Consider the following 25,810-nt stretch of genomic DNA (forward strand, 5'->3'; position numbering starts at 1 on the left):
TTTGCCTGTTTTGGAGACTATATTCTTATATACTTGTATAGTTAGGCACACATTGTACGGGGAGTGAAGTATTTCTACAACACAGTCAAGAAGGTATAAAGATGTCAAGTTTACCCAATCAGAGGCACTTGGCTGATTGACAGGTGGGTGCCCAATAACTGTTAGCATAGTGGCTTAAAGCCCCACCAATGGCTCCCACCAATGATTGCTTCAAAACTCAGAAACCTGAGGTTATATTTTTGGGAAAGTTTGTCTGTTAGTCTGTGAACAGCATAACTCAAAAAGTTAAGAACAGATCTTGATGAAATGTTCAAGAAATGCTCAGAATGGGATAAGGAAGAAGTGATTAAATTTTGGAGGTGATCTGGATCACCGTCTGGATCCAGGATTTTTTTAAGGATTCTTTGTCAATGTGAGATAGGGCCGTTTTCACCAAATGTGTATATAACTCCCCAATAAATGGTCAGATGCTTTGCGAAAGAATACAAATTAAGGTCACCATAATTTCTGACAGATGTGGATGTGTGTATGAGTAGACTGTGTGAATGTTGTGAGTGTAGTGTATATGGGCATGCTTCAAAAAAATTATATTTTTTGTTGAAAGTGTAATATGTGGACCCCAGGAAGAATAGCTACTGCATATTTGCTGTAACTAATGGTGGATCCTAAATAAATCAAGTCAAATGTAAAAGTACGATCCAGATCCTGACAACATTCTAGATACTAAGATCCAGAATATGAAATATGTACTGGGTCATCATAATTTTCAACACTGTCAGGACACAAATTTCGTACAAACCTGCAACTAACACCAAATTGTAGCAGACAGTCTGCTGAAAGGGAGTATAACATTAAAGTCGGACTAAAGTGTTGCATTACAATTACAATATGCTTAGTGGAGGTCTGCGCTCTCTGAGTGCTTTTCTAGTTCCATATTTACAACTTTCAACCGTGTGGTTACCGTAACATCACCTGCTACAGTGAATACAGGAAGTAGCACTGTCAGCATTAGGCTAACATGGATTTTACACCATTATTATGTTCAAAGTGTATTTTGGAGCCATACATATTACAGAAAGTTACACAGTAACTTCCAACCACTTAGCATAGATGTCACTGACTTTGTCAAACAAAGTGAGTCACCTAAAGGGCGCTCGTTAACCGGACATGTGTAAGCAAACTGCAGGATCCCTCATTAACCAGTTTTTTAGTTGTTGTGTTGAGCTAACATCTCAATCACCTGCTCCACTCACAAGATATATTCACTCATGAGACAAAATCTAACTTTAATTCTGATTGCATATACTTTGTTTTTACATATTTAACCTTTTATGGTTGGATGATAACAATCATTTTTGTTGTAATATATAAAATACACTGTGATGAATTCTCTGGCAGAGGCAGATTATAACTAATGCTGTTGGCTAAACAGAACAACTGCTAAGTTACAGACAATATTTAGCATAGGAGTTAGCATGTTGATAATAACTGCTGCCAGTTCCTTTGTTGTATGGCTGTGATACACTTCTTCCATCTTCCTATTCCTTTCATATATGATTGAAAGATTATTTCAATACCCCTACCCTTAAAAGTACAACAACATTTTTTTTTATTACAGGAGACATTCATGGTTGAAAAAAATTATCGCAGTTTACCGTGGTCTAGTTAGCAACATTTCCGCTTTGCCATCCAGATAAGGTTGGGGGAAAATTGCATCATGTGCAAAGGTTTGCAGCTACAGAATAGAAAACAATGTTTTAAGTCATCAGATGAGATTTCTTTAAGTCAACTACAACTTTGGTGATTGACTTCCTCCACTTTTCAGCCTAAGGCCTTGTTTAGATGAAGCCAAATCAAGAACAAAAAAGTCTTTAATTCACCTTTTTTAAGTTTATGTTCATATAACAACACTGAAATGGTTTGCATAACCATCTAAAAACTCTGGCATCAAGTAGTATAACTTAGTAATGAAAACAGACCTGAGAACATTAGACATTTGCACATTAAGGCATGATTGCGTATTATCCAAATCTTTGAGAAAGCCATAAGAAAATGTACTGATGTCTCATCAGCACTTGTAAAATTCTGATAAACCCGCTAACTAGAGGTAAAACATGAGCCTTGTGAAGCTGATATAGGAGTATTATTTAAAGCCGTCATTGAAAAAAGGATAAATCAAGTCAAGGCTTAGTGTTAAGGGATAAAACATGACTCATGCTGTGGGTGCAGCCTGAAAATTCAATTTACGTCAAATTTGTCAGTAAGATCTTTACGTAGGGCGTTCAGAGGACAGTGTGTTCCCTGCTGGGTTTGTTATACGAAACGCTGGAGCAGAAGACCTCAGTGGTGAGATGCACAAAGCACAGACAGTCATCTATTTGCAAAAGATTACTACAGCACAGCAGGTTCCTCCCAGACAGCAAGTAGGTGCATATGTAGGGTGGAGCGGCTCTGTGGTTGGCAGCATAGCTTACTGCAGCCCCATGCTGTCTACATGAGGACAAACTAAATAAGAGAGGCGAGACAGGAATGTACACCTTTCCACATCCAGAAGCCTTTCAGCGTTTCTCCCATCTCCTGACTCTGCTGCTCTAATTTGATAAACAATCCCCAGGAAAGCCCTGCAGGATGTCACCACACCTCTCCCGTGAAGAAAGGCAGGACAGTCACTGCTGCATGAACACACGACTGCAAAAACAGACACCAGGCATGAGAACGAGACTTGCTCTGCTTATTACAGACCCTTCCCACCATTCTTTCCATCGTAAAGATGGGAAGACAGTGAGAATACAAACCCTACACCAAACCTGACAGGGCCCCAACTGAGAGACTAGATCCAAAGTTTTTACAGCAGACACGTGACCTTGGCTACAAAAACACAGGCTTAGAGACCCTGACATACTGTACATTGGATGGCCTTAAAAGGGTGTGAAGAGAGACATCTCAACATTGTTTTAATGATTTCATTAAGCAGAGCGACGTTCATTTCTTTAAGTCTGAATCTACATTTCAAACTCTAACTCAGAGGCATTGATAGGGTCTTCACGCTACAATACAGTAACATGTTTAAACCCCAAAACATACACCTTATTGAAAAATAAAGATAAAACTATTCCATGAGATGTTTCCTGATAATAGGCCTGAAGACAGATGGTTCATTAGTAAGACTTCAGAGTGCGGTTCGTAAACACTGCTTTGGAGACATCTACACCACACGTTAAAGGCTGAGTTCTTCTTTAATAAAGGGATAAACAGTAAATATACTGAAACACTTTTAACTATAAAGAAAATATCAAATGCTTTTCTGCTCCACAGTAAGTCCAGGGGGGCTGCTGCTAAAATTAGCACAGCTTGTTACCAGGACCTAGCTTCTCTTTAAGTAAGAATCATGAGTGTTCATTGTTGACAATGTTTTTGCTGAGGGTAAAATCCACAACTGTCTCCTCCTCTTCAAGATAAAAAGAACAGTAAAAAACACAAACTAAAGAAGCATCGGTTCGACGAAAATGTTTCTCCTGGTGGAGGCTGCTAGCTGAGCTGTGACCAGCATCCACCAAGTTTAAATCATTCAACATTTCCTGTCAATAAAAAGTCTCTATATTTTGATGACAAAAAACCTGTTGTCCTCATCATTTTCCTGTCTTTAAGGACAGAACGTGTGTTTTTAAGGTTCAGACATGTCAGGACTGAGTCATAGCTTCAAGACCTTATCTGTGCCCCTTAATTCAAGACACGAATATCACTCTGTTTTATCTCCTCAAAGACCCATTTATGCTCAATGTTAAATATGCATACAGATAGAAAACAGAACCTTCTGTCTGTGCTCTGTGTTCATTTTATCCGTTTTTTTTGCACGTTTCCATAAAGCTTATGGGTATGGGCCAAACAGAGCAGTACCACTAGAAAACCGTAGGGGCAGTGTTGCTGCTACTACCCGGTACGTAGCTTTAGTGAGACACAAAGAAGAAATAATGGTGGAACCAAGCGGCAACCTCCGGTCTAAGAATATGAGACAATGCTAAAGAGCTAAAATCTGCTGTTTCTCGAGAGTCTGCTTGAGGCTGGCTCCGGAAGTACCGGAAGTCACATACACACCAAACCAAAAAAAAGCTGTTTTCAAAGCAGAATTAACCTAATTACAGCCTGGTTCAAAAAACGTCACCAGTCTGAGTCGCTAATTTTACTATCAGCACCCACTGTGCGGGGGTGAATTTTTTTCTAACTTGGCAGTCCAGGGGATATTAAGATTGCGAGCTCGCCCAATCAGAGGCACAACTCAGGGTCATGTGACCAACAGGCGCCCTATGGCTGTACACAAAGCCCTCGCCACTACCAATATGGCTGCTATGGCCGATGTGCTTCATTTTCCGTTTCAGAAACAGACGAGTGACGACGAGGAGACTACATCCATGTTTTTTACAGTCTATGCAACTACCTGACATGTAGCTTTAGTAAGACACAAAGAAATAACAATGGTGGAACTTTTGTGGTGTATTTAACAACCTCACCAACCTGTCTTTTATGCAAGTGGTACATTAGCAATACCTCCTTTACAGTCACCATGTTTGTTTTTGAGTTTGTTGTTGTCACAAACTTTTGACTCTTTAAGGCTATTCAGTCTTTGTCAGGCCCTTCAAGTGTATGTTTGTATAACCATGGTCCCGTGTCTGCAGTAAAATCTTTTACTTTCATTGCCGAGAAGCTTACACTAAGCCACAAAAGGTAGGTATAAACTTAAAACTTCTGCTATAAGTTGGTTAATTGAGATGTCAATGTGAAGACCTGGAACAAAAGCATTAAAACAATTTATCTCTTGCATTCTTTGATTAACATATCATGTCCAGTAAGGGGCCTGTGGACTGAGCTGCCACTCACATCCATCTATCTGAAGATAGCTATGAGTTCATTGACAACTTCTGCTCTCTTGCCTCTCAGTTTCACTAGTTTTCTAGAGAAATTCAAATTGTTTTATGGCAGCTAAACTTTGATTCACTTAAGTTAGGTTAAAATGCTCAAAACGTTTATTTATCAGTTTCCATTTAAATTTTTTCACATTCCTAGAGCACGTTGTTTTAACATCCACCTCCAGTTCAAGTGTTAAGATGTATTCTGCATTAAAGGACCTGAAAATATTGTTTATGGTCACAACATGTATGTATCACAACATATATAACATACAAACACAATGTGAGTAAAGAGTGTTTTGCTGAGTCCAGTCAGAGCACACAGGCAAAGAATGGAAACAGGAAAATGCAGTTTGCAAGATAGAATTAGATGAATGCAAATTGCTGCATGTCTGATCCACAACAAACACAATCAAAGACACGAACAAACAGAAATCATGTGAGATTTTGCAGGTAGGGCTCATAATGTGGAGTGATTGTTTGAATTTGAAAAAGGAAATAAGATGATCCACATCAGATTGGTTCAGAGATTGGTAAAAAGAAAAAAATGTACCCAGAGATGATTAATGAGGCAAATAAAAAAAACAACCCAAATACTGTAAGCATGGACGTATGAATATTCCTAACCTGCAAAATGATTCCTCCATATAATATCAGCGATAGTCATTGGTGGGCCACCGGCAGGGTGTGGTTTACCTTTGTCATGGTCAGTCCTTATCATATCCATTAAGGAATTCTCCAAAGAGTGCAAGCTAAAAGCATCGAAGGGCCGATTCCGGTCCTGAAAACAGAGCAGAAACAGAAGAAGGGTTAGAGTTGGAGTCACATTAATACTTTTATCTCTTTCAATGAAGAAACACAAACAGAGCATGAAACGGTTTCTCAATGAAACGTGATCTTCAGAAACTGTCAGCCAAAGACTTGTATTTGCTGTTGAAATTCTACCCTTCTCAAGGACAGATCACGTTCAAACGTTGCATGCACCAACAGCTCCCAATTATGCAAGAGCAGCAAGTCAGGCTGTGGTGCAATCTGAACTAATCTAGATTAAAATAAATCAACCCTTTCAAAGCAGACCTCCAGTTGGCACTCATCAGAGTTTGTTCTTTCTATAATCCTGTTAAATCACTCAAAATTAAAATTATGATAACTTGAGCTCCATTTTATTGGCACCAGAAAGCCAAAAGTTTTATCTTTGCTGTCCAACTGCTGTGTGCTAATTCATAAAATCATCTTCAGGGGTGGCTGCAATCTTTCTTTGGAAATTACAGTTTTCTCAACACTATATAAATTTATCCAAAAGTAATGAGATAACCCAACATTTAAAGCACCGGAAGAATCAACATTACAATAAATAACAATACTGATGTAAGCTGTTTAGTCTGTATAGTCTTCAAGGTTATTTTCCAAAAAAATTGGTTGTCATTCTCAATCTTATTCAGACATCTCTACGAGTTTAAAATGACTCATTTGAACCAAAAGTGGAGCAATAAGAATACATGTTACATTTTGCTCTCATTTCACTCATGACAGCAGCTGGGCTTTAACTCCTGATCTGATGATCATCGTGATAAAATCTTCCATATTTGAGCCTCTGCTTTGTAAATCCACATATTTTGCAAGTTTCTTTTCCTTGGTTTTCTCAGAATCGCCCTGGGACTCGATGTTACAAGTGAAAAATGGAAAATATCAGGTATGTGTCAGCCCTGGGCATGACAGTGAACACAGCTGATATTGAAAAGGAGATAAAAATCTCAGTCAGAGGCTCTGTAAGCTTTTTCATATCAGAGAGCTACAGTGAAAACACAGTGTGCCCGAGGATCTGTCTGGATTTATTATTCAGCCAAGAGTTTCTTAACCGTCAGGTGAGTGGGTGGAGAGGTAACAGGGGGGCAAACTCAATCCATGAGAACAACAGTTACCCCTCCAGGCTTTCTTCTGGTCTATCAAGTTCTCCTCGTGTTTCTCGTGACCCTCATCAAGCTCTGAAGATTAATCAATGCAGAGAACAGATTTTACTGAGAAACAGAAAGCCTCCAGATGTGCTGCGTTGGCTTTTTAAATGTGACTGTTGCTACTTTTCAATCCATCTGTGCTTTTGATTTTCTTCTTTTACATTGTTTTACCTTTTGTTTCAGATAACTCATTTGTTGAAGATGTTACAGATTTATTAAAAAAATTAACTCATAAATCATTAATATGTTAGCCTTAGATCCAGGTCCAACATCAACTCCTTGATCGGCAAGAAAACCCTTTTCAATTGTGCCATGTGTTCCACAGGTGTATTATTTTAGTGGGTGGTCAGTTGGAGATATACAATTCAAGATGAAGTACATCATGTGTAATGACACTTTTTCAACACTTTGTGATAAAAGATTCCTAAAATATGATAATACATCCACAGGTTATTTTATCTAAAACTAGAAAATTCAAATTTATTCTACCAAAAAACATTTTCACGAGAGCCCAAAGGAACACTCCACAGATCGCAAGAAGAAGATCACAAATCATTAAACTCTTAAATAAAAGAACGAAATGTGAACGCACCAGATAACTTTTTTTTTTAGAATTATTCTGATTCATTCATATAGGCAAGGAGGTCAGAACAAAATTGTCTGGTAAGCGTGTGTCATGAATCTGACAGTGATTTTGCATATGCACTTAATTTAAGCGCAAAGTATGAACATTTCTACACATTCATTAGAAAATGAGGCCAACTGTGACTGTAAGCTTGACAAATCCAACACATTTTCCAACAAATTCAACAATGACGGAGTAATAAGAAAGCTTTATGAACTGATCGGTCTAACCTGTAATATACATCCATCTGTTTATCACGATCATTATGACACAACCTTTTCCCCACGTAAAAAACAAAAGCAAAAACAAAATAAAACATTAAGTCCTTAACTGTCCTTTTAACAATATTACATAATGTGGAACTACAGACTAAATAGAGATGATGTAACTTAAGTTTTGAAATCTCAGCAATGCAAACAGGACCCTTTATCAGGTCCATCTGACAGAAACTCTGTTCCTCCTGATGCAGCTGTTTGTAGAGCAGCTCTAATCCTGCAACACGTCATTCAATACATTCATTTATTAAAAACCCTCTATGGTGAAGTAGAGCTGGTTTTCTACTGTTTGTGTTCTCTTTCTTTTTGTTTCTTCTTGGTTTTTTTCCCCTCTGAAAGTGTTTTGGGAACAAATAGCGCAAGAAATGAAATTCAGGCCACTACTCTGGCGGATTAATCAAATCTCACTGACCTCAAGCTGACACCATGACGATCATGTCACCTTCTCACAGTAATCTCAATCGCTCAGTCTTAAGAAAAAATTCTTACATTGTTTTATCTTCAGATGTATCTACACGTGGTTTCTCTGAAACAGATAACTAATGCTCTCTAAAACAAAATGTTTGTTCCACAAATATTATCACGCAAAAAAAGATGTTGAATAAAACATAAAAGCTTTACCAAAAAAAAAAAAAACTCCAGTGAACCTCAAATCAGACAGTAGGTAAATGAATGTTATATTCTTGTTTTGGTGATTCTTCAGGGGAAAATGACCAAAATGTGGATGGCTGAAGCTTCTCTAATTAAAGCAGCTGTTGAGACTTTTTACAAAACAGCCTGACATTAACTTTGATTGCCTCTTTCTAACCTAAAAAAGACAACAAAACCATCAGCAACACGACTTGCATGACCTTACGTGTTTTGAAAGGTGCCTATCAATTAAAAAATATATAATTATTTACGAAAGATTACAAAATGCTCATCACTTACACGAGAAACAATCATTTTATTTTTTAATATTTGGTCCATTAAAGAAGTCCCTTATATGAAATGTTTGATCCCACTTGAACAGTCATCAGTGCATTGATCACTGCTGATGGAGCGTGCAATCACCCACAGTATGTGCATGCAGGGGAGTGACATGTGAGCCAGAGGTGCAGCCTGAAGCTGACCGGAGCTGCAGGCTGCAGTCCTGGCAGCAGCTGTGTCCTGTGTCGGCAGCCTGGGTTGGGGTCTCTTTGTCTGCTTTTGTTGCTCATTCGGCTGAGCATTCAAAAGCGTTATTCCCCCCTCTCTGGACCCGACAGCGCCACGTAGATAAAAATCTGTCCACTTGGTACAAACACTAAACACTTAAAATGCTGAGCTGTGGGTTTCCTCCCCCTCCTCACCCCCCCTCCTCTCTCACACATGTGGATGAGCACAGTAAAGGGTGGGGGGTCACTGAGCTCAGTGTGGTCAAATGACCTGTAGATATCATATATACACAGCTCCAAAGAGACTTCAAAATAAGAAACGCAGCATGTGGAGCGCAGGTTTACGGCTACATGTTGACTACACCGCAGCTCATCTTTCCTCCTGACATGAAATAAAGGAGGTCGTGATCAGAAACAGGCCGAGCAGCCAGAATACGGCCTGAGCCTGCTTAGTCAGACTGCCTGACTCTGAAACAGATGCTGGATTTATCTTATTTTATATTTTATATACTGTGAGGAGTGGGAGGAGTGGTTGTTCCCTTTTATGTGGAAAAAGTCCAGCTTCACTGCCTCACGACCAGCTAATAAATCCATCAATCCACAGATCCAGTCCAGGAAACGGACATCAGAGGAGAGTCAAAGGGCATAAAATATTAGGATTTTTTTTTTCCAGAATTGAGTTGAAATGCAAATGCAAAGAATACACTGAATACAAATTTTACACCCTAGTTTAAATGTCTTATTTCATTCAATTTTGTTTCCTGAGATCATCAAATCAAAAATCTACACATGCCAAATGTTTTTACTGTATTTCAACCTCATTGGTGAGATGCATAAACCAGAAACAGCCTCAAAGATTCATTTTCCATGACCGGCACCAGTTATTTCTTGAAATGCTATGATTGAAATGTGGTGTATTTATGATCAGTTTTTCTCAGACAAAACTGAGTGTTATTACAGTAATGTTATTTGGGGGTCAGTAAAACCAAAGAGTCCCGTGTGATGTCTTCAATTTTCTGAATTGACATAAAAGAACAATAAAACTACAAAGACTGGAAAAATTTGTGTAAAATCTAACCTACTTATCACAACATGAATAAGGAAATTAATACATTTTTGTGGGTCTTTCTAACTATACTTGAAGGGGAGAGGACAGGACAGCAAACAAAGCAGGAAACCTGGAAAGGGGGTTGGGTAATGACATGCAGGGAAAGGGATGTTGGCTGGAAGCACATTTTGGTCCAGATTATGGGCGCTCGGCATATCCACAATACAACTTGCTGGGTTTTCTTGCACATTTTACCCCCTATTACCAGGGAGCTAAGTTGCTAAATCAAAAGTGAAGTGCTTTTTGTGATTGAAATGTAATCAAAGTACTTGAATTTTGAGCTTCTATCTGCAAGCTGAGCAAACAGGTGCAGCTAATTAGACTGAATATAACTGCATCACCTCAGTCAACAGAGCACAAGTCTCCACAGACCTGTCAGTGAAGCATTCTGAAACCATCTTCTACCTCTGCCTTATGGTTTCAGCCACCAGTGGTGTGGCAGAGCAGCATACGTATGTAAATGATAAAGCTTCAAATCGAGATTAAAAAGCATGTCATATTACATTTTTGGTTTTTAAATTAAAACACCATTAAGAGTTGCTTAAAGGTAGGATGTGCAGGAATTTCTGTTACTTAGAAAACAAAACATTCAAACAGGGCTCCTCCTTCTTGGCTCAGTGCCAGCAGCAGCGCACACCCACAGCCTCAAACTGAAGCTAGGTGAACACACTCACTAGCCCAGCACCCACCTGTAGCATTGGGTTTCTACATGGGAGAGACTTGAGGGCCTGACCTGGGTTGGCATGTTAGCACAAGCTAATCACTGGGTTATTTGACACATACCTGGTTAGCAGGAAGCTAACTTGCATCTTGTGCTGCTCTCCAAGTTACCGAAAGCGTGAGAGCTGAACCAAGCTTCAGCCTTGTTTGATAAAAAGCTTAATCTGTTTGGCGTTTCGTTTCACTTTGGTTGTGTTTTTTCTTTCTCCGTACTACGTCATCTATCTTAGCTGCTCAGGATAGCTCCTTCCACTCCCCAATCAACACATTAAGGTCCCGTTTACACGGAGACTCCTGCAAAGATTCTTCCTTTGCGTTTCCAAAAGCCACCCGCGTTTACATGAGAACGGCGTGAAAACGATCCGCGTTCATATGACTCCAGGAGGAGAAGTCACTTCTTCTGTTCTTTCTTTTTCTGCCGTTTTGTTGTGTGAGACTGTCGGCAATCCAACCATAACGCGCATTACCGCCACCTACTGGACCGGAATGGCTCAACTGGAAATGTGGCTGAGCGCGCAGCCTTCACCTGAATCTGCGAGTGGGCATGCAGTGATGTCAGCGTTTCACTCTGAAACGCTCAGCTCTGTGTTTACACGAAGCTGGATGGAGGAGCGGATTCAAATCTTTCCACTCTGGGGAGCGTTTTCAAAAGTTTGCGTTTTCACCGAAAACGCAACGTGGTCTCCTCTAAACGGAAGGCCAAAACGCAACAAAATGTTTGCGGAATCGACCGTTTTCGGCGTCATGTAAACAGGGCCTAAGTCACCTGCACTCTGGGCGCACTGTGATTGGCTGATGTAACCAAGCTCACTCTCCACCCAGAAACATCCCAAAACAGCCAAAACAACAACATTCAGGCTGAGGAGAGAGTTTGAGGCAGACACTGACACTGACACATATGTATAGAGGCCCAGAAGTAACAACTGAGAAGGATTATTGCTGTAAAAGTTGAAATTTTAATTTTAAGGAAAACCCGTCAGACTCTACCTTTAACCCTGATAATATAAGCTTCATTAATATTCAGAAACGTTATAATTTTACTCACCCCTGAAATATACAGAATTGTTTTCTTTGGAGTTATTTTCTAAACATTTACGATACAAAGTAATTTCAAGACTAAAACACAGCAAAACAGGGGAAACAAAAGATATAAAAACCTATAAAAAATTAAAAAAAAAAAAAAAAAAAAAAAAAAGTACGCTGAGACACCAAAAACGTAAAAGGTCAAAGAACTTAAGAGTAATAAGGAAAAGCTGTCTGATAAACGCTGGTTATAAGAAGAGATTATAAAGTGATCACTGACTCTGCTGACCTGATTTTTTATGGTGGCTCGTTCCAGAGTTTCACAGCTTTGACTGTAAATGCTCTGTCACCCTGAATTTTCAGCCCAGATTCAGGAACACATGAAGGCTTCTAAGTGAGGACCTTAGGATACGCATTGGCTCAGAGGTGAGCCAAAGGTCAGATACGTAGTATGGAGAGAGGCCAGGAATAGCTTTAAAGGTCAGCAGCAGGATCTAAAAGTCGATTATTGATTTAAAAACACAAGGACTAGATATTTCCAATTCTCTCTCCGTAGTTGTTAAAATTTATGGCAAATAGAGATTGAGATGTTTAAACTCTGTCTTTATCTCTTGAGGGTATCAGACAATATGGTCTTTGAGTTCTTTCTATCCTGACCTATTTTAACACAGCTTCTTTACATGAGCACAGGGCTAAAGCTGCATCATCTGACAGCTAATAGAAGACACGTGTTTAAGCGAAACAGAAAGTTTATGTGGGGAATAAAGCAGAGGAAACCAGCTCCAGAGTGCTGATGTAAATGACACTTCAGTTTTGTATCAGTTCCCTCAGACGGTCTTTGAGTCTCCACCTGTCAGTCTGCTGAAAACTTCCTGCTCTCTGATCTGATATGTTGTGATTGTGATCACAGAGGCACCCACAATAACAGTGACTTACATCACTTTAAATCAGAGTATCTTCCGAGACGATCATGTGACTTTTTGTCTTAAGCCTCACGCTGACTTGTTAAGTTGAATTCCGCACATTCCTCAGCCTTTGAGCATTAAGCAGCAGCAGACGAGTACGAGCACATAACGCCGCACACGGGACTCCTCATTTTATCCTACAATACCACTGAGGCAGATCTACAGGATGACAACATGTACACCTGTCACCAGCTGTCCACATGACGGTGCGGGGCCGCTGTGTGTAACCCGGCCCCGCTGCTCGGATCAGCAGTTTGCCTGAGTTTCACTTCAGCAAACAGCACACTTGACATGTGGCAGCCTGACCTTGCATCCTGGTGATAACTCCTCTCCAATTATGGCTGTAATTGCTAAACAGCTAAGTGCGAGCTAGAGCCAGGACTGCACCACTGGGACGCCGACAAGCCTTTAAAAAAGAATCCCCTCTCTGTCAAACTGTTCAACAGCAGAAAATGCTGCAATATAATCAGATCAGGTAAAAGTACAGAAACAAGAGTAGGTGTGAGCTGTATGATTGGAAAAGGGCTCTTGAGTTTGTACTTCACCCTGTTTCAGACCTACAATAAGTATAATAAGTGGACGGAGCTGATATAACATCACCTATTTCTTTGAACTTCTTGGGCTATTGTTCCAGCCTGTAGCTTGATGTTTTGGCCTCAGGCGTGTGGATGTGTTTTGAAGCAGGACCACATTTGGAGAGTGAAACTACAAAAGAGCAAGAGGTTAGCAAATGCCAACTTGTGCCCAAGGCTAGTTAATTAGCTGGCTAATTAATAAGTGTTTTTTTCCATTAATAGAAAATGATTTGTTACTGTGATTAAATCCTTTATTTGGTGTTTGAATTTTCTGTTTATTTTTAATCTTTCAATATTTTTTTGTTATGCACTCTAAAACCTGGATTGAAAAGGTGCAAAACAAATTAAGTTTGGCATCATAAGTTAGCAGTTATGAATTACCACTGCAAATATCAGTATTTTTATCAGTCATACTTAAGATGGCCATAGATATAAACTTAAAATTTGATTTTTATTTGAACTATAATATTAGCAAAATATCTGTTAATTTTTTTTTTGTTTATTTAGTTATTTAGTTATTTATTTACTTTCTTGCTGATGTTTCGTCAGTTTAAAGAGCGGCAACCTCTGGTCTGAAAATCTGCATTTTGTCCAGTGTCTGCTTGAGGCTGAAACTACATACACACCAGAACAAAAAAAGCTGTTTTCACAGCAGAAATAAACATATTTACAGCCTGATACAAAAACAGTCTTCTGTCTGAATCTCTAATTTTATTATTGACACACAGCGTACGGGGGGTGATATTTTTCTCAAACAGGAGTTAAGATGTAAAGATCATAAGTTCGTCCAATCAGAGCTGCAGCTCAAGATCCATTTATTATACAGTCTAGGGTATCGGTCTCTTTCCCTCATTCTTAATTCAAACCTTTGTCCATCACAGTTTCGACGGATGACTGTTCTGCACAAATCTAATTCTGCCTGGAGCTTCTGCCTCTTACATGAATGTTTTTCCTTCCTGCTGTTGAATAATGTTGCTCAAATGTACAGATTTTTATAAGGTCAGAAATAATTGTAATTCTGACCTCCAGGTGCCACCAATATACAAACACCAAGTCATTCAATACGCCAGGTATGATGGGCAAAGGCACTTTCCTCTTACTGGTGTAATGAATTAAATAGTGTGACAAAATTTAGTCGTCCAAATTACTAAAAAGGACACTTTTTTATTGGCCTGCCATTTCCTTATTTTGAAATTTGAAAATAACAATAGAGATTAAAGTTTTGTGGCATGCACCCCATTGAAGATAACTACTCTATGTAATTTTAATATGTTCAATCTGCTGTAAAAAGACTCACTTCTGTATGAAGCCTAAAGTGAGACCAGTTTCTTTAGGAGCCGGAGCAAAGCTGATTCTTAAGGACCTGCAGGTTTTTATCACAGTTACAGAAGCTTCTTCTTTTTATAGACGTGGAGGATGCAATCTGACTCAGTCTCAGCAGGGGCAATATTTTTTCCAAGAGCAGCTTGTCATTAGATGAAACACTCACACAAAGGATCTTTTAAAGATCAAGGCTGCTACTATCCAACATCTTTGTCACTAAACACATTTAGTTCAGGTGAGTGTTCAAACATCATTTGATCTCTGACTAATGTAAGTTTTCTAAAAGAGTGAACTACAGTAATATGTCACTGTAACCCTGATGTTTCATCTGGCAGCACTCGAGCACATGTGAGCACATGACAGTATTTCAGTCAACAGTCACCACTCTGTACAGCTTGACATGTGGCATATTGACCTTGTGTCCTGGTGATAAGTGGAGTAAAAGAGGCACTCAGCAGAGGAAAACTGTGAGAGAAGGCCTGACTGACACACACAATTACTATCTGCTGAAAAAGAGCTATACATTTCAAGCCGGCTGGAATTTCACCCTGCACAGGGCCGAGTTTCATCTGCACATGAAGTCCCCTCTGCAGTAACAGGTTGAAGTTTTGGCTGACACTCAGCTCTCCCTGGTCTCCCTGCTTTGATCGGTTAGAGTACTCCTGTTTAAAAAAGTCTGGGACTTTCAGGGTGGAGAGGTTAGCAAGCTTATTTTCTATTTGTCAGGTAACGTAAATAAGCACAGGGATAACACGTGACCATCCATGTGACAAAACTATACAGTATCAGGACTGTTTGTCCAGTGAGACATGCCATTCAGAGCAGGGTGAAATAAAATCAAACCAGTATAAATCTGGTTCCAAATAAAGTCCTGAATAAACCGAGACCAGGGAACATAACAGCTTGTCCCCCTGTCATAGAGTAGAGGATTAAAATAACGCAATACAGATCTGTGATACAGCAGTAATGTCTGTAGTTGTGAGAAACTCTGAACATTTTACTGCTGGAAACTGACAGATATTACAGCCTGTTGAGCAGTAGCGATAAAGTCAACAGCAGTTATCCAGTCTGACATTTTGAGCTTTCTGTTCAGACCAAAAGTGTCACAGTTACACCATAATGTCACGATTTAAATCTACTATCAATTCAATCATTACGACAAAAGATAGCACAGGTTGGGCTAACAACAGCTTCTGAAATCCTGTCTACTAAAAAGCTTTGAAAAATATATTTATAAATTTTCCATTTTTAGGCACAATGACATCTGTCTTCATAAACGAGACCAAACAAAACAGTTTGATTCCCTCCACTCCAGAAACTGTTTAATTTAAGTTTCATTTTCTAATCTTAAGACTGAGCAGGATGTTTCATATCCTCAAACGTTTGAATAATAAATCCTCTGATCTGTTAAAGCCTCATTCATTAGCTGGAAAATCCTCAATATGGTAACATTTTGCTACTACTAAATGTGATAATTTGTATTGTGCAAAGGCCTAAGCGACAGATGCTGCCTTTTGTTTCATTGTAAAATGTTGTTTATTCACAGCCTTTGTTTTTATTCATCAATTTTGTCAATCTTTGGGACCCATGGTCAAAGCGTCATGTCTTCTGTCTTTGCCTGTTTTGTCCTTTGTATGTTTAAATAGTAACCTGTGAAAACGCTAACTGATCTTCTCACTCTCTGTGACCCTTTTATGTGGAAAAGATAAACAAAGGTTATCTGGGCAGTGTGCCTTTAACTACTTAGACAAACGTCAACCATTAAAAAGACAGGCTTCTTTTGAATCAATGAAACACTTATGGTCTAATAAAAATCATCAAAGGAGTTTCAAACATCAGTTGTCTGTGGGCAGTGTTACAGTTAAGCTAACACATAGTGAACACAAGTGATATGAAACTAGAGCTCATTTTATTCCTATTTTTGAACATCATCATAGGCAAGCACAACTTGATTTTTGATGTATTACTTATTATTCTTTGCTGCTCACTTTTTTTTAATTTAATGAAAGATATGCCACTGACATCCTTTTTTTCCCTTCTGATCCTTCAGCTGGGCTTCTTTGCCAAATGCGTAATACAGGTCTTGTTGATCTGAATTCAGATGGTTGCAGGAGCACCTGAATGAGTCATGTGCCCTTTAAACCTCACTCAGTGAGCTGGCAGAGGAAATTTAACCATTTACTGTAATAAACTGTGCTGAGACTGATTCGAGGACTATCCGATTGCAGAAAAAATTAAAGACACCCGATGGTTCATTCGCCAAGGACTTAATGTCTCAATTGATTTTTCTGACCCCCACGACACAACCTGCAGCATACAAGCCTTAGGCTGACAGAATCACTGCAACCGGCAGAGCCCACTGGTCATCTGTCACTTTAAATACCCCTCATATAAATGGCACAAGTGTATAAAAAGGCATTTATGGTCACACATTTTAATTAGTTCAAGATTGAGTCCTCCAAGAGTCTGCCTTTTGTCCATTATGAGGCAAAACGACTGACAGTGTAACCACTCCAACATAATTTCACATTTGTCTATTTAAAAATGTGAATCACTACTTTCCTAAAGCAGGTCTATAAATAGAAATCAGGAAGAATTTATCCTGCTGACCTATTTCTGGTAGCCTATCTTTAAGTTGTTAGTTTCACTTTGATTTATTGATCACATGGCAAATATAGGTCAGATATCTGTGAGGTGGGTCAGTGGGGTAAAACTGTCAACACGTCAGAAAGTTTTTAAAGAGATAAACATCAGATCTGTAGCAGTGGGCCCGATCTGACTGTATTTACCTGGAAAGGCAGTATGTTGTTGCTGTTGTCTGTCCTGAAGGCGCTCTCCTCCATCCAGGGTTTGGGGGTGAGAGGACCAGGTCTTGGGAATTTAGGGGGTGCTATGACATTGCTGGTATAGGGCTTTTTCATTGGGGAGATGGGGTTCAGGGCTGACGGCACTCCAACACCGACTCCTACCCCGACCCCTACTCCGACTCCCACCGCTCTGCGCGGGTCCCTGCCCGCCTGCAGCCCGCTCCAGGGGTTGGAGGCTGTGCTCCATGCGGCGTTTTGGTGATTATTCCAAGCTGACGAGGGAGCAGAAGAAGACGACGACCCCTTACTGTTATTCATGATGGTCTGATAAGCGTTTCTCTGGGGGAAGGGGCCTTGGCTGGGGCTGACAGGGGATCTCCTCTGCTGGGGCTGCTGCTGCTGCTGCGGGGCTTGCTGTTGATGCTGCTGGGTCTGCGGGGGCAGACCGATCTGCGGAGAGAAATTCCCCCCGAAGACCGGGTTGACATGGTGAGGGAAGTTCTGGAAAAGCATCGTCCCGTTCACGGAGGGTATTCCCTGGAAAAAGCTATCGTCCACGGCGTTCGTGGTTCCCGTGGACCAAGTGCTCCCAAACGAAGAGGAAGGGGAGGACAAGGGGCCGCCGGTCTCCTGGTGGAAGCTCAACCCGGGCAGGATCGGCGACTCCATCGGCACTTTGTCCTTGCTGCTGCTCAGCGCTGAAGCCGCTTGGTTGCTCCCGGCTGACGGACTCTCCGACTCGGATGAAGAAGAAGTGGGCTCCGATGACGGGGTCGGGGTGGAAGGAGGAGGGTCTACTTGCGTTGGATCTTGCTGATGGTGAGGCTGGGCTTTGTTTTTGTCCATCAGTAAATCATCCTGCATGGTTTGCTGAGCTGCAACGAAGGGAAACAGAGACGAGCAGTTATTATTATTATCGCTGTAACGCAGGAGATCACGCGCCGGGCTCGCGGGGCTGCTGTAGTATCTGATGAACTGGGACAACTCCGACAGGGAGAGGATGTTAGAAGGACCGGGCAGCTGCAAAGCGAACGCGTGATCACCCATTTAGCCGAGCAGAGGAAAAGGAAAACACACTTCCCGAGACTACGAGAATGATTCATAAATCCCACAAATTACACACGGGGGAGCGTATGGCTGCAGATATTCACCAGATTTCGCCACGTCTCGTTTTTCCCTTCCACGCAGGAACTCCGGAGCTGCAATGTGAAACTGATTCAGTGTGTGTTTTGCGCCCAAGGACCTCCCCTATTCATTTACATACGTCAGTAAATACAGCTGTCCTTCAGCAAGGTTAAAGGCAGATCTACCTTGACCCAGGTAGCTACTTGGAAAATCAACTAAGAAAAGACCAGAGTATTTATGTTTTTAATAACTGCACTTCCTTTCACCCAGAGGTTCACTTTGCCCTTTTTACGCAGAGCGAAGATGGACTTAGAACACTCTGTGTCACTAGGAAACCTTTAAACTCTCTAAACCCTTTCCTTACAACACAAATAAGTATTTCACATTAAAGAAAATAAGAAAGTAATTCCTGAGCTATAAAAGAAAGATGGTTGAACAAAATTTAGCTTGTCATAATTTCTTACAGCGCAAAGAAAGACTCTGGGCAAGTTGCGCATTGACTCATCCCTGACATAGCCTGATTAAAGAAATACTTTCTTGATAAGAATATTTAATGAAAAAAGAGAAAAGCTTGGATTGAAATTTCACCGGAAACTAAATCGTGTAGTATTTAACTCTAAGTTTATGCAAAAATCGTCTTTGCATTTCAGCGACAACGCCTTGCAAAAGCACAAAAAGTGCTATCAAGAACGCCCTGGGGAATAATCATTGCGATGATTCCACGTTAAAGCAATACAGTTGCCACGCATTAAACTCATCAGTAAGCAGGTCATTGTAAAATGACAATAAATCGTGATGTCCCTGACTATTGCAATGCAAACACATGCAGCATAACATTAAAGAAGGGTACTACAAGACACCATGTCAAATCATGCAGGGCCACAACTATCTGAATAAAATGCACATTATAAATAAGGTTTCCCTTATCTGCAGGAGAGCTTACATACACCCTACACTCAGGCCTGTTAGTAATATGACATCAAAAGAGTGCAGAAATAAGTCCGAAGATGACCTGCGGGACCATTTCAGCTGTGTAATACAACTGAGAGCTCATAAATTGGACTTTGAAGGTAGTCGCAATAGTCTGCATTGCACGCACACACACACAGTACCAGTTAATCCGTGTTTCCTCCTCCAGGAGCTGCGCCTCCAAGGTCATCAAAGCAGCACAATCAGCAGCCCACCTACCCGGCCCCTTACCACCACAAACTCTGCCAAAACCTCAACACTCACGTGCCACTTTGTCGCGAAGACCGAGGCATCTAGCACCCTTCATGAAGCCTTGAAACCCCCCTTAATCCATATGTGTCCCTGCACACAAACAACATGCACACTAACGCGCACACACAAACAGAGCAGGGTTGCTCGTCTGCCTCACTTCCACTCTGAGTTACCTGTATCGTTCACCTTTTGGGGCTCTGTGAATAAAAATATCTCTGTTTGCCTCGTCTGACTTTAGATATGACAAACGAGCTACCCTTGTGCCGAGATAGTCAGCAGTTGCCTCAACAGCTGATTGACTGCGGCGCATGGATGATGCCGAGAGGGATGTAGGGAGTTGTAGTTTCTCACTGTTGCAGTTGTTCGTCAAGAAACAGCCAGCGTGTTTTGTCTCCTCGACACTGCGGTGAAAATGATCATCAGCTTCAAAGACAGCCCACAGAGGAAGATTGAGGAGCTGCATGAAAAACACTCACTGGCTACTTATAATTTAAAGCCCTTCAGTGGCACTTGATGTGTTCAGATAAGTTTCATAAGTAGTTCTTTAATTTAAAAAAAAAGAAAGGAAGGAAAAAAAGAAAGAAAAATAAAAGAAGGCCTACATGATTTTTTTTGCCATAGAAGGAAAAAAAACTCAGATTGTCCCTGGATTCACACTTTCATGACATGTTAAGTACTCTAAATTTAGAGATCTGCAAGTGCCAGGAGACACACAAAGTGTGTGTTTCCCCCTGAATTAACCGAATGACGAAGTACGCAAAAAGTATTACTCATATGATTTAAATATTTAAAACCATCGGCCTAAGGTAATATTGTTTTCCTGTAATCCACAACTTAGTTTGACTAATATTCTTAGATTCTTATAATACAGGGTTGCAATTATTTGGTATGCTTAAATCCTCCAAGTTTCCTTAAAAATGACAAAAAAAATAATGACCATTGCTTCTAAAACTAATTCTGATTTGATTTACAATAATTGGTTGAGACAACATTTTCTCAAGCTCTCGTGACTCACTGAGTTTTTCAGCTAGAGTTCTCCTATATCTCAATGTTCCTACATTTGTTGACTTCTGATAGAATCAATTCAAACCTTTGCAAAATTATTGTAAACCATCTGAGTTGATGGTGCTTTTAACACATGCATAGGTACGAATCAGTAGTTAGACAAAAGAAGCAACAACAGAAGCCACATTATGTGATATTGCTTAAAAAAATAGTTGAATGAAATAAAGAACTAGCTGAGACACAATTGCTCCACCTCTGTCTGAGTGACCATAACTAAACTCTACTTTCTATTAAAGACAAAAAAAAAAGTTTTGTGCAGTTTATTTTCATTAATTTTACAAAGGTATACTTGAATAAGTTTTTGTTTAAATATAAAAGCTGAATATGTTACAAAAGTTGTATTCTGGTGTTGACTTCAGTGTTAAAAAGGTGGTCTAGCAAAATCTACTAAGCAGTACAAAGGTGACTGATGATGTAGTGAAATAGAAAAGATGAGCATTAGTATACTGTTGATCCTAACAACCAAGATATTAGATAGTATGCTTCACACTGTGTCTGCTTGAGTAGGTATACAAGACAATGTATTAGTATGTAATTTTTAACATATATACAGATAGTTTAAGGAAGAATGACACATCAGCTTCAAAGAAGTGAAGCCAAAATTTGGAGTTTTTCCCTTCTGACTGCAGTACAGGAAGAAGCTACCTCCTCTACCTCCCTTTCTATAAAAGAAGTGTCATGGGTCATCAAATCTTGGGTCGTTGTAACACTTTGTAGAAATGCATTGCAATCTTCCTCATATTTGTCGTCCATTGTTTAGCTAGCTGTATAGCGGTTGAAACAACAAGCAAGCAAGAAATGTATCCCATTTGCTGGACTATGATACAATCCTACAGAGTTAAAAAATATTATTGAAATATCATAGGTACAAAATATATTGATTAAAAATACTTTCACAGGCAAAAAAGCCTGTGTTTTTCTATTTAGAAACTGGGTGCACCTGTTTAGCGCCTTAAAAGTCACTTGGAGATGGGGAATAGGGATAGACATGATATAGAAATTATGCCCTCCAAGCCCCTCCTCTTAAGTCCCCCTGTCCATACCAAAAGTGTGTCAGAAAGTCAAAACTGAAAACCCACTGTAATCAAAAACTTCAGCAAACATTATTAATCCCATTGTTTTGATGCAATTACATTTTTCTTACACAAGAAGTGTTTTAATGCAAATGTTTCTTTTACAGTTTCAGGGTGTGATTTCAATGCAAAATCTTATTTCCAATACCACACATGAAAGTCATAGTTTTGGTTACATTTTCAGGCCTGTAAAATGTGGTATGATCTCTCTGGCACTCCTGTGTTAATTTCCCTTAGAAAAAATAGTTGAAATTTGCCCAAAGGAGTAATGACAGCTTGATGAAACTACATTTCCCATTCAGAAGAGTGTACAGCATCGTCTTTGTTTTGATGACGCAACCGCGCACAGCCGTGGCGTGCTGTCCGGCGTTACCTCACAGACAGCCAGTCAATGGAGTCAAACGGTCACGCCAGTGCGATAATTTTAGTGACAAACGAGACCGTAACAGATGTAGATGGGATTTAGGGCCGAGATAGTGCATGGCGTATAGATAGATGCTGTTAATACAAAGGGGGATAGTTTTATGCTTTAGAAGTGGCGTGTATGCTACTGGGGCGCCGTGTCAACACAAAGGCCTATGTAGGTAGCTAGTTAGCGTTAGCAGCTCTGTTAGCTGGGTAGTGATATTACAGCAGTTGTAGATTTTTTTGTTTTATTCGTCATTCGTTTTCATCAAGACAACGCGTGAGTGTAAGCTGATTCTCTGAGATCATTGCTGAAGCCGGCGCAGTGGTCATGCAGCAGAATCTGGACAGGTGAGTCCAATTCTATGCTAACATGCTAATAGCAGCTACGTAGCGTAGCGTTAAATAACTACGGTTGGCTGGAAAGGGGGAATGTCAACCTTGTTGTTCAGAAGCAAGTCAACTCTAACGTGTAATTGAATCTTTTTATACCATTGAAGGACACCAAATGTCGCTGAAAATAACATTGCTGGTGTAGTTTGAAAGGACGCCCTGTTTTTCACGGTTATAACCTCAATCCTGCATCAAGCTATGCTCAGAGGTTTTATATACATGTTTTTAACGTGACTTATACTAAGACACTGCAAAACAAATCAAGTCAAGAGCAACAGTATAGTTTGATAACTACTGCAAAGACATTTCCTTACATATTAAACCATGACAAACCCCAAAGTTTCTCCACAGACATCACAGAATATTGGCGATAACTTGTATAAAATTGCATACATGTAGTAACATTCAGTAGCATTGACGGTTTTGTCTTGAACCAGAAAAGCCTGTGATGATAGTGTATGATACTGGGCAAAAATGAAAAGCACGCCCATCTTCTAACCCCCCAATCACCCAGAGTATTCCAACTATTCTTCACTGAAATGTAGTTTATTCAGTTTGTTCCTGATGCCAGAAGGAAATCATCATCCCCTTTGAGCTGACAGTCGTATGACAGTTCTATAATGAATAGTATTACACTATTTTCTACTTAAATTTTTTCTCAGACCAGGAACACATACAATTGACAATACCTGCATCTTTGGACATGTTAAACATCCTGAAAACAAAGTTTCACAATAAAGCAAACCAACAGGCATATGACTGGGAAGAAAGCTGCTTTGAAAACATTAGTACTAAAGATTTGTGCAACAATCACATATGACAGTATGCCGTCAAGAAATGTCATCAAGATTTCAAAAAGTTAGTTGCAAGTTGTCATACGTTAGATTTATTTTGAAGCTTGGAAAAGTGTTGCAGTCGCAAGTTTTACAGCTGACATTAGATGTTCAACTGTGTCCTCTGACATAAACATTTCTGACAACATTACTTTTACTCTGCAGAGAGCAGCAGTTCAAATGAGAAGTTTGATGGTCACATGGAGAGGACAAGTGAGGGACTTGAGATGAAAGCACATACACAATCTTTCCCCATTTTTCTTTATTTCTGTATTTTTATATACATACTTTTATTTTTTGAATTCAGTTTCATACATTGTAGTAATAACAAGATCTGCAAAAACAAACCAAAGCATGGCGAAACATATTGTTTGAAAGTCTGTCACCACTGTCACCAGATCATTGTTTGACAAAGGATTTAACAGCACACAGACCGGAAAGGTTTATGTTTACAGTTTTCATGGAAAGATTCACAGTAAGGCATTATAAATGAAAACTTAGACAGCAGGATTTAGGGACTTTTCTTCTTAATGTTACTTCTTCATTGTCTGTAAACCAGAATCCAAAATTCTCTAAACTTAGTCTGTTGGAGCCATTTGTGCATTATGTTTTTGACCATTACTGTTTACTTTTGCCTTTTGGTTCTCTATTTTTTAAGTGCATTGAACTAATGTTCACAATGGTAATGTGTTGCTGTTAGAGTTTCTCTTAGTTGCGGTAAAAAGGACTAATGAAAAAATGTGACTTGGGTGAACTGTTTTCATTTACAAACAAACAAGGGAGACACACCAGTTGTATATCGGGCTTTGAAACACCTTAGTGGCTTTCAGGATGTTTTCATCAGGCGAAATCAAGTCACTATATGAATGTCACAGAGTCTGAGTCAGCCTTGTGTGAATGTTTTCACTGCTTTATCTTAGCAGTGCTTTAAATGTGCGACTGGCATTGTTTCAATCACCGATATCAGGAGAAATTTAAGGTGTATACTGTATTGGCTGTATATTATTAGTATATTTAAAGATTAGCAATGAAATAATGTCTTGTATTGGTAAATTAACATCTGTGGTAGTGATTCAGCAACTCAGGCAGAATGGGGCCTTGAAATCAAAAGCACTCCCTGACTTTAATCAGAAGCTAACAGCTGATACAGGAACTGCCCACCCAAAAACCAGTGAAGCTGCATCTCTCACTCAGTCTAGACTGAACTGAACTGAACACCTTGCAGCAAGCAATCATCTGTCAAACCTGCCCTGCACTTCATTTTTTTATTATGCTACATGTGTAAGAAGAATAGAGGTGCTGCAACTTAAGACTCATCTTTTCCCCAAAATAACCACTGATATCCAGTAACCTGTACAGAACTAAAGGGCATTTACAGACATTAGACCCAGCACTGTCTGTCAATATTGAACTTTAGACTTACAAACCATTTCCCAAGCGCATGGTACAGTAGCAGGAAGAAAGGAAGGGCAGGTGAACTTTGTGAATGTGCTCCAGCAGTGTGAGGCAGAGGCAATAACCCAGTCTGTGTTTGAGGAGCTGATAGCAGGAAGATGTATGCCATGTCCCCTTGCTTCCAGACGGTTGTGTACCCAGCCTCTATCACTGACAAACATAAGGCTCCACGGTCTCTTATCTGGGCCTGCCACCCGCAGCCAGCTGCCCCTGCAATGCAGTGTTTCACAGAAAGATGTGGGGGACACGTTTCAATCCAGCCTGACCTTTTTATTGGCTCACACAAAACCTCCCTGTTTTACCCTTATAGTCTGCTTTGTTGTACATATCTCAGACCCGCTGCTCTCTGCGTGAATCTCAGTATAAATAAGTGTGTTTACATAGGTGCTGACAATGACTGAGCTTGTAGCTCTGATTTGGTGCTGTGTTTCTTCCACCAAGAGAGAGTGGCTGTTTTTTTAGTTGTCTGATACAAAGTTCTGAATTTCTAGTGCCTCCCAGCATTTTTAAACATTTGAATTCACAATAAAATAGCCAAAAGACGCACGTTATACAGGAATCAGCAGCTGGTGAGCAGCTGACCTTTACCCACAGCCTATGGAAACAGCCTGTGCTGCATGCATTTAGAGTTATTTCCACCTGGCATGTACTAACCTTGGTGGTTTATTAAGCAAGCTTCAGTTAGAGCCAGAAAGTGTTAACTGAAGGGAATTGTATTGTTTTATATGTGAAATATTACCTTGATTAAATACAGTAGCATGGGTATAGACCAGTATTTAATGTGAGGTACTGCTTAGTGAGACCTGAGTGTTCAACGTATATTG

General features: G+C 39.9%; 2 protein-coding genes across 9 annotated transcripts in view; one reads left to right on the forward strand and one right to left on the reverse strand.

Annotated features, from left to right (window-relative positions):
• cpeb3 (cytoplasmic polyadenylation element binding protein 3) overlaps positions 1-20,110 on the reverse strand; it is a 71,830-nt gene extending 51,720 nt beyond the window's left edge. For 2 of the 8 annotated variants that reach the window (XM_074675441.1, XM_074675440.1), the window contains exons 1-2: positions 17,399-18,556; positions 5,601-5,685 (exon numbers count right to left, since the gene is read on the reverse strand). In XM_074675441.1, the coding sequence (XP_074531542.1) occupies positions 5,601-5,685; positions 17,399-18,463 (1,150 nt within the window). In that variant the 5' untranslated portion in view covers positions 18,464-18,556. The other 6 variants (XM_074675439.1, XM_074675438.1, XM_074675443.1 and 3 more) reach the window with 5 other exon arrangements.
• Positions 20,111-22,217: 2,107 nt separating this feature from the next.
• marchf5 (membrane-associated ring finger (C3HC4) 5) overlaps positions 22,218-25,810 on the forward strand; it is a 39,854-nt gene continuing 36,261 nt past the window's right edge. The window contains exon 1 of the mRNA XM_074675119.1: positions 22,218-22,656. Within this exon, the coding sequence (XP_074531220.1) occupies positions 22,637-22,656 (20 nt within the window). The 5' untranslated portion in view covers positions 22,218-22,636. The remainder of the gene's footprint in view (positions 22,657-25,810) is intronic.

The sequence above is a fragment of the Halichoeres trimaculatus genome, unplaced genomic scaffold (assembly GCF_033239565.1).
Source record: "Halichoeres trimaculatus isolate MK-OKI-2021-1 unplaced genomic scaffold, fHalTri1.1 fHalTri1_scaffold_8, whole genome shotgun sequence".
Taxonomy (NCBI): Eukaryota; Metazoa; Chordata; class Actinopteri; order Labriformes; family Labridae; genus Halichoeres; species Halichoeres trimaculatus.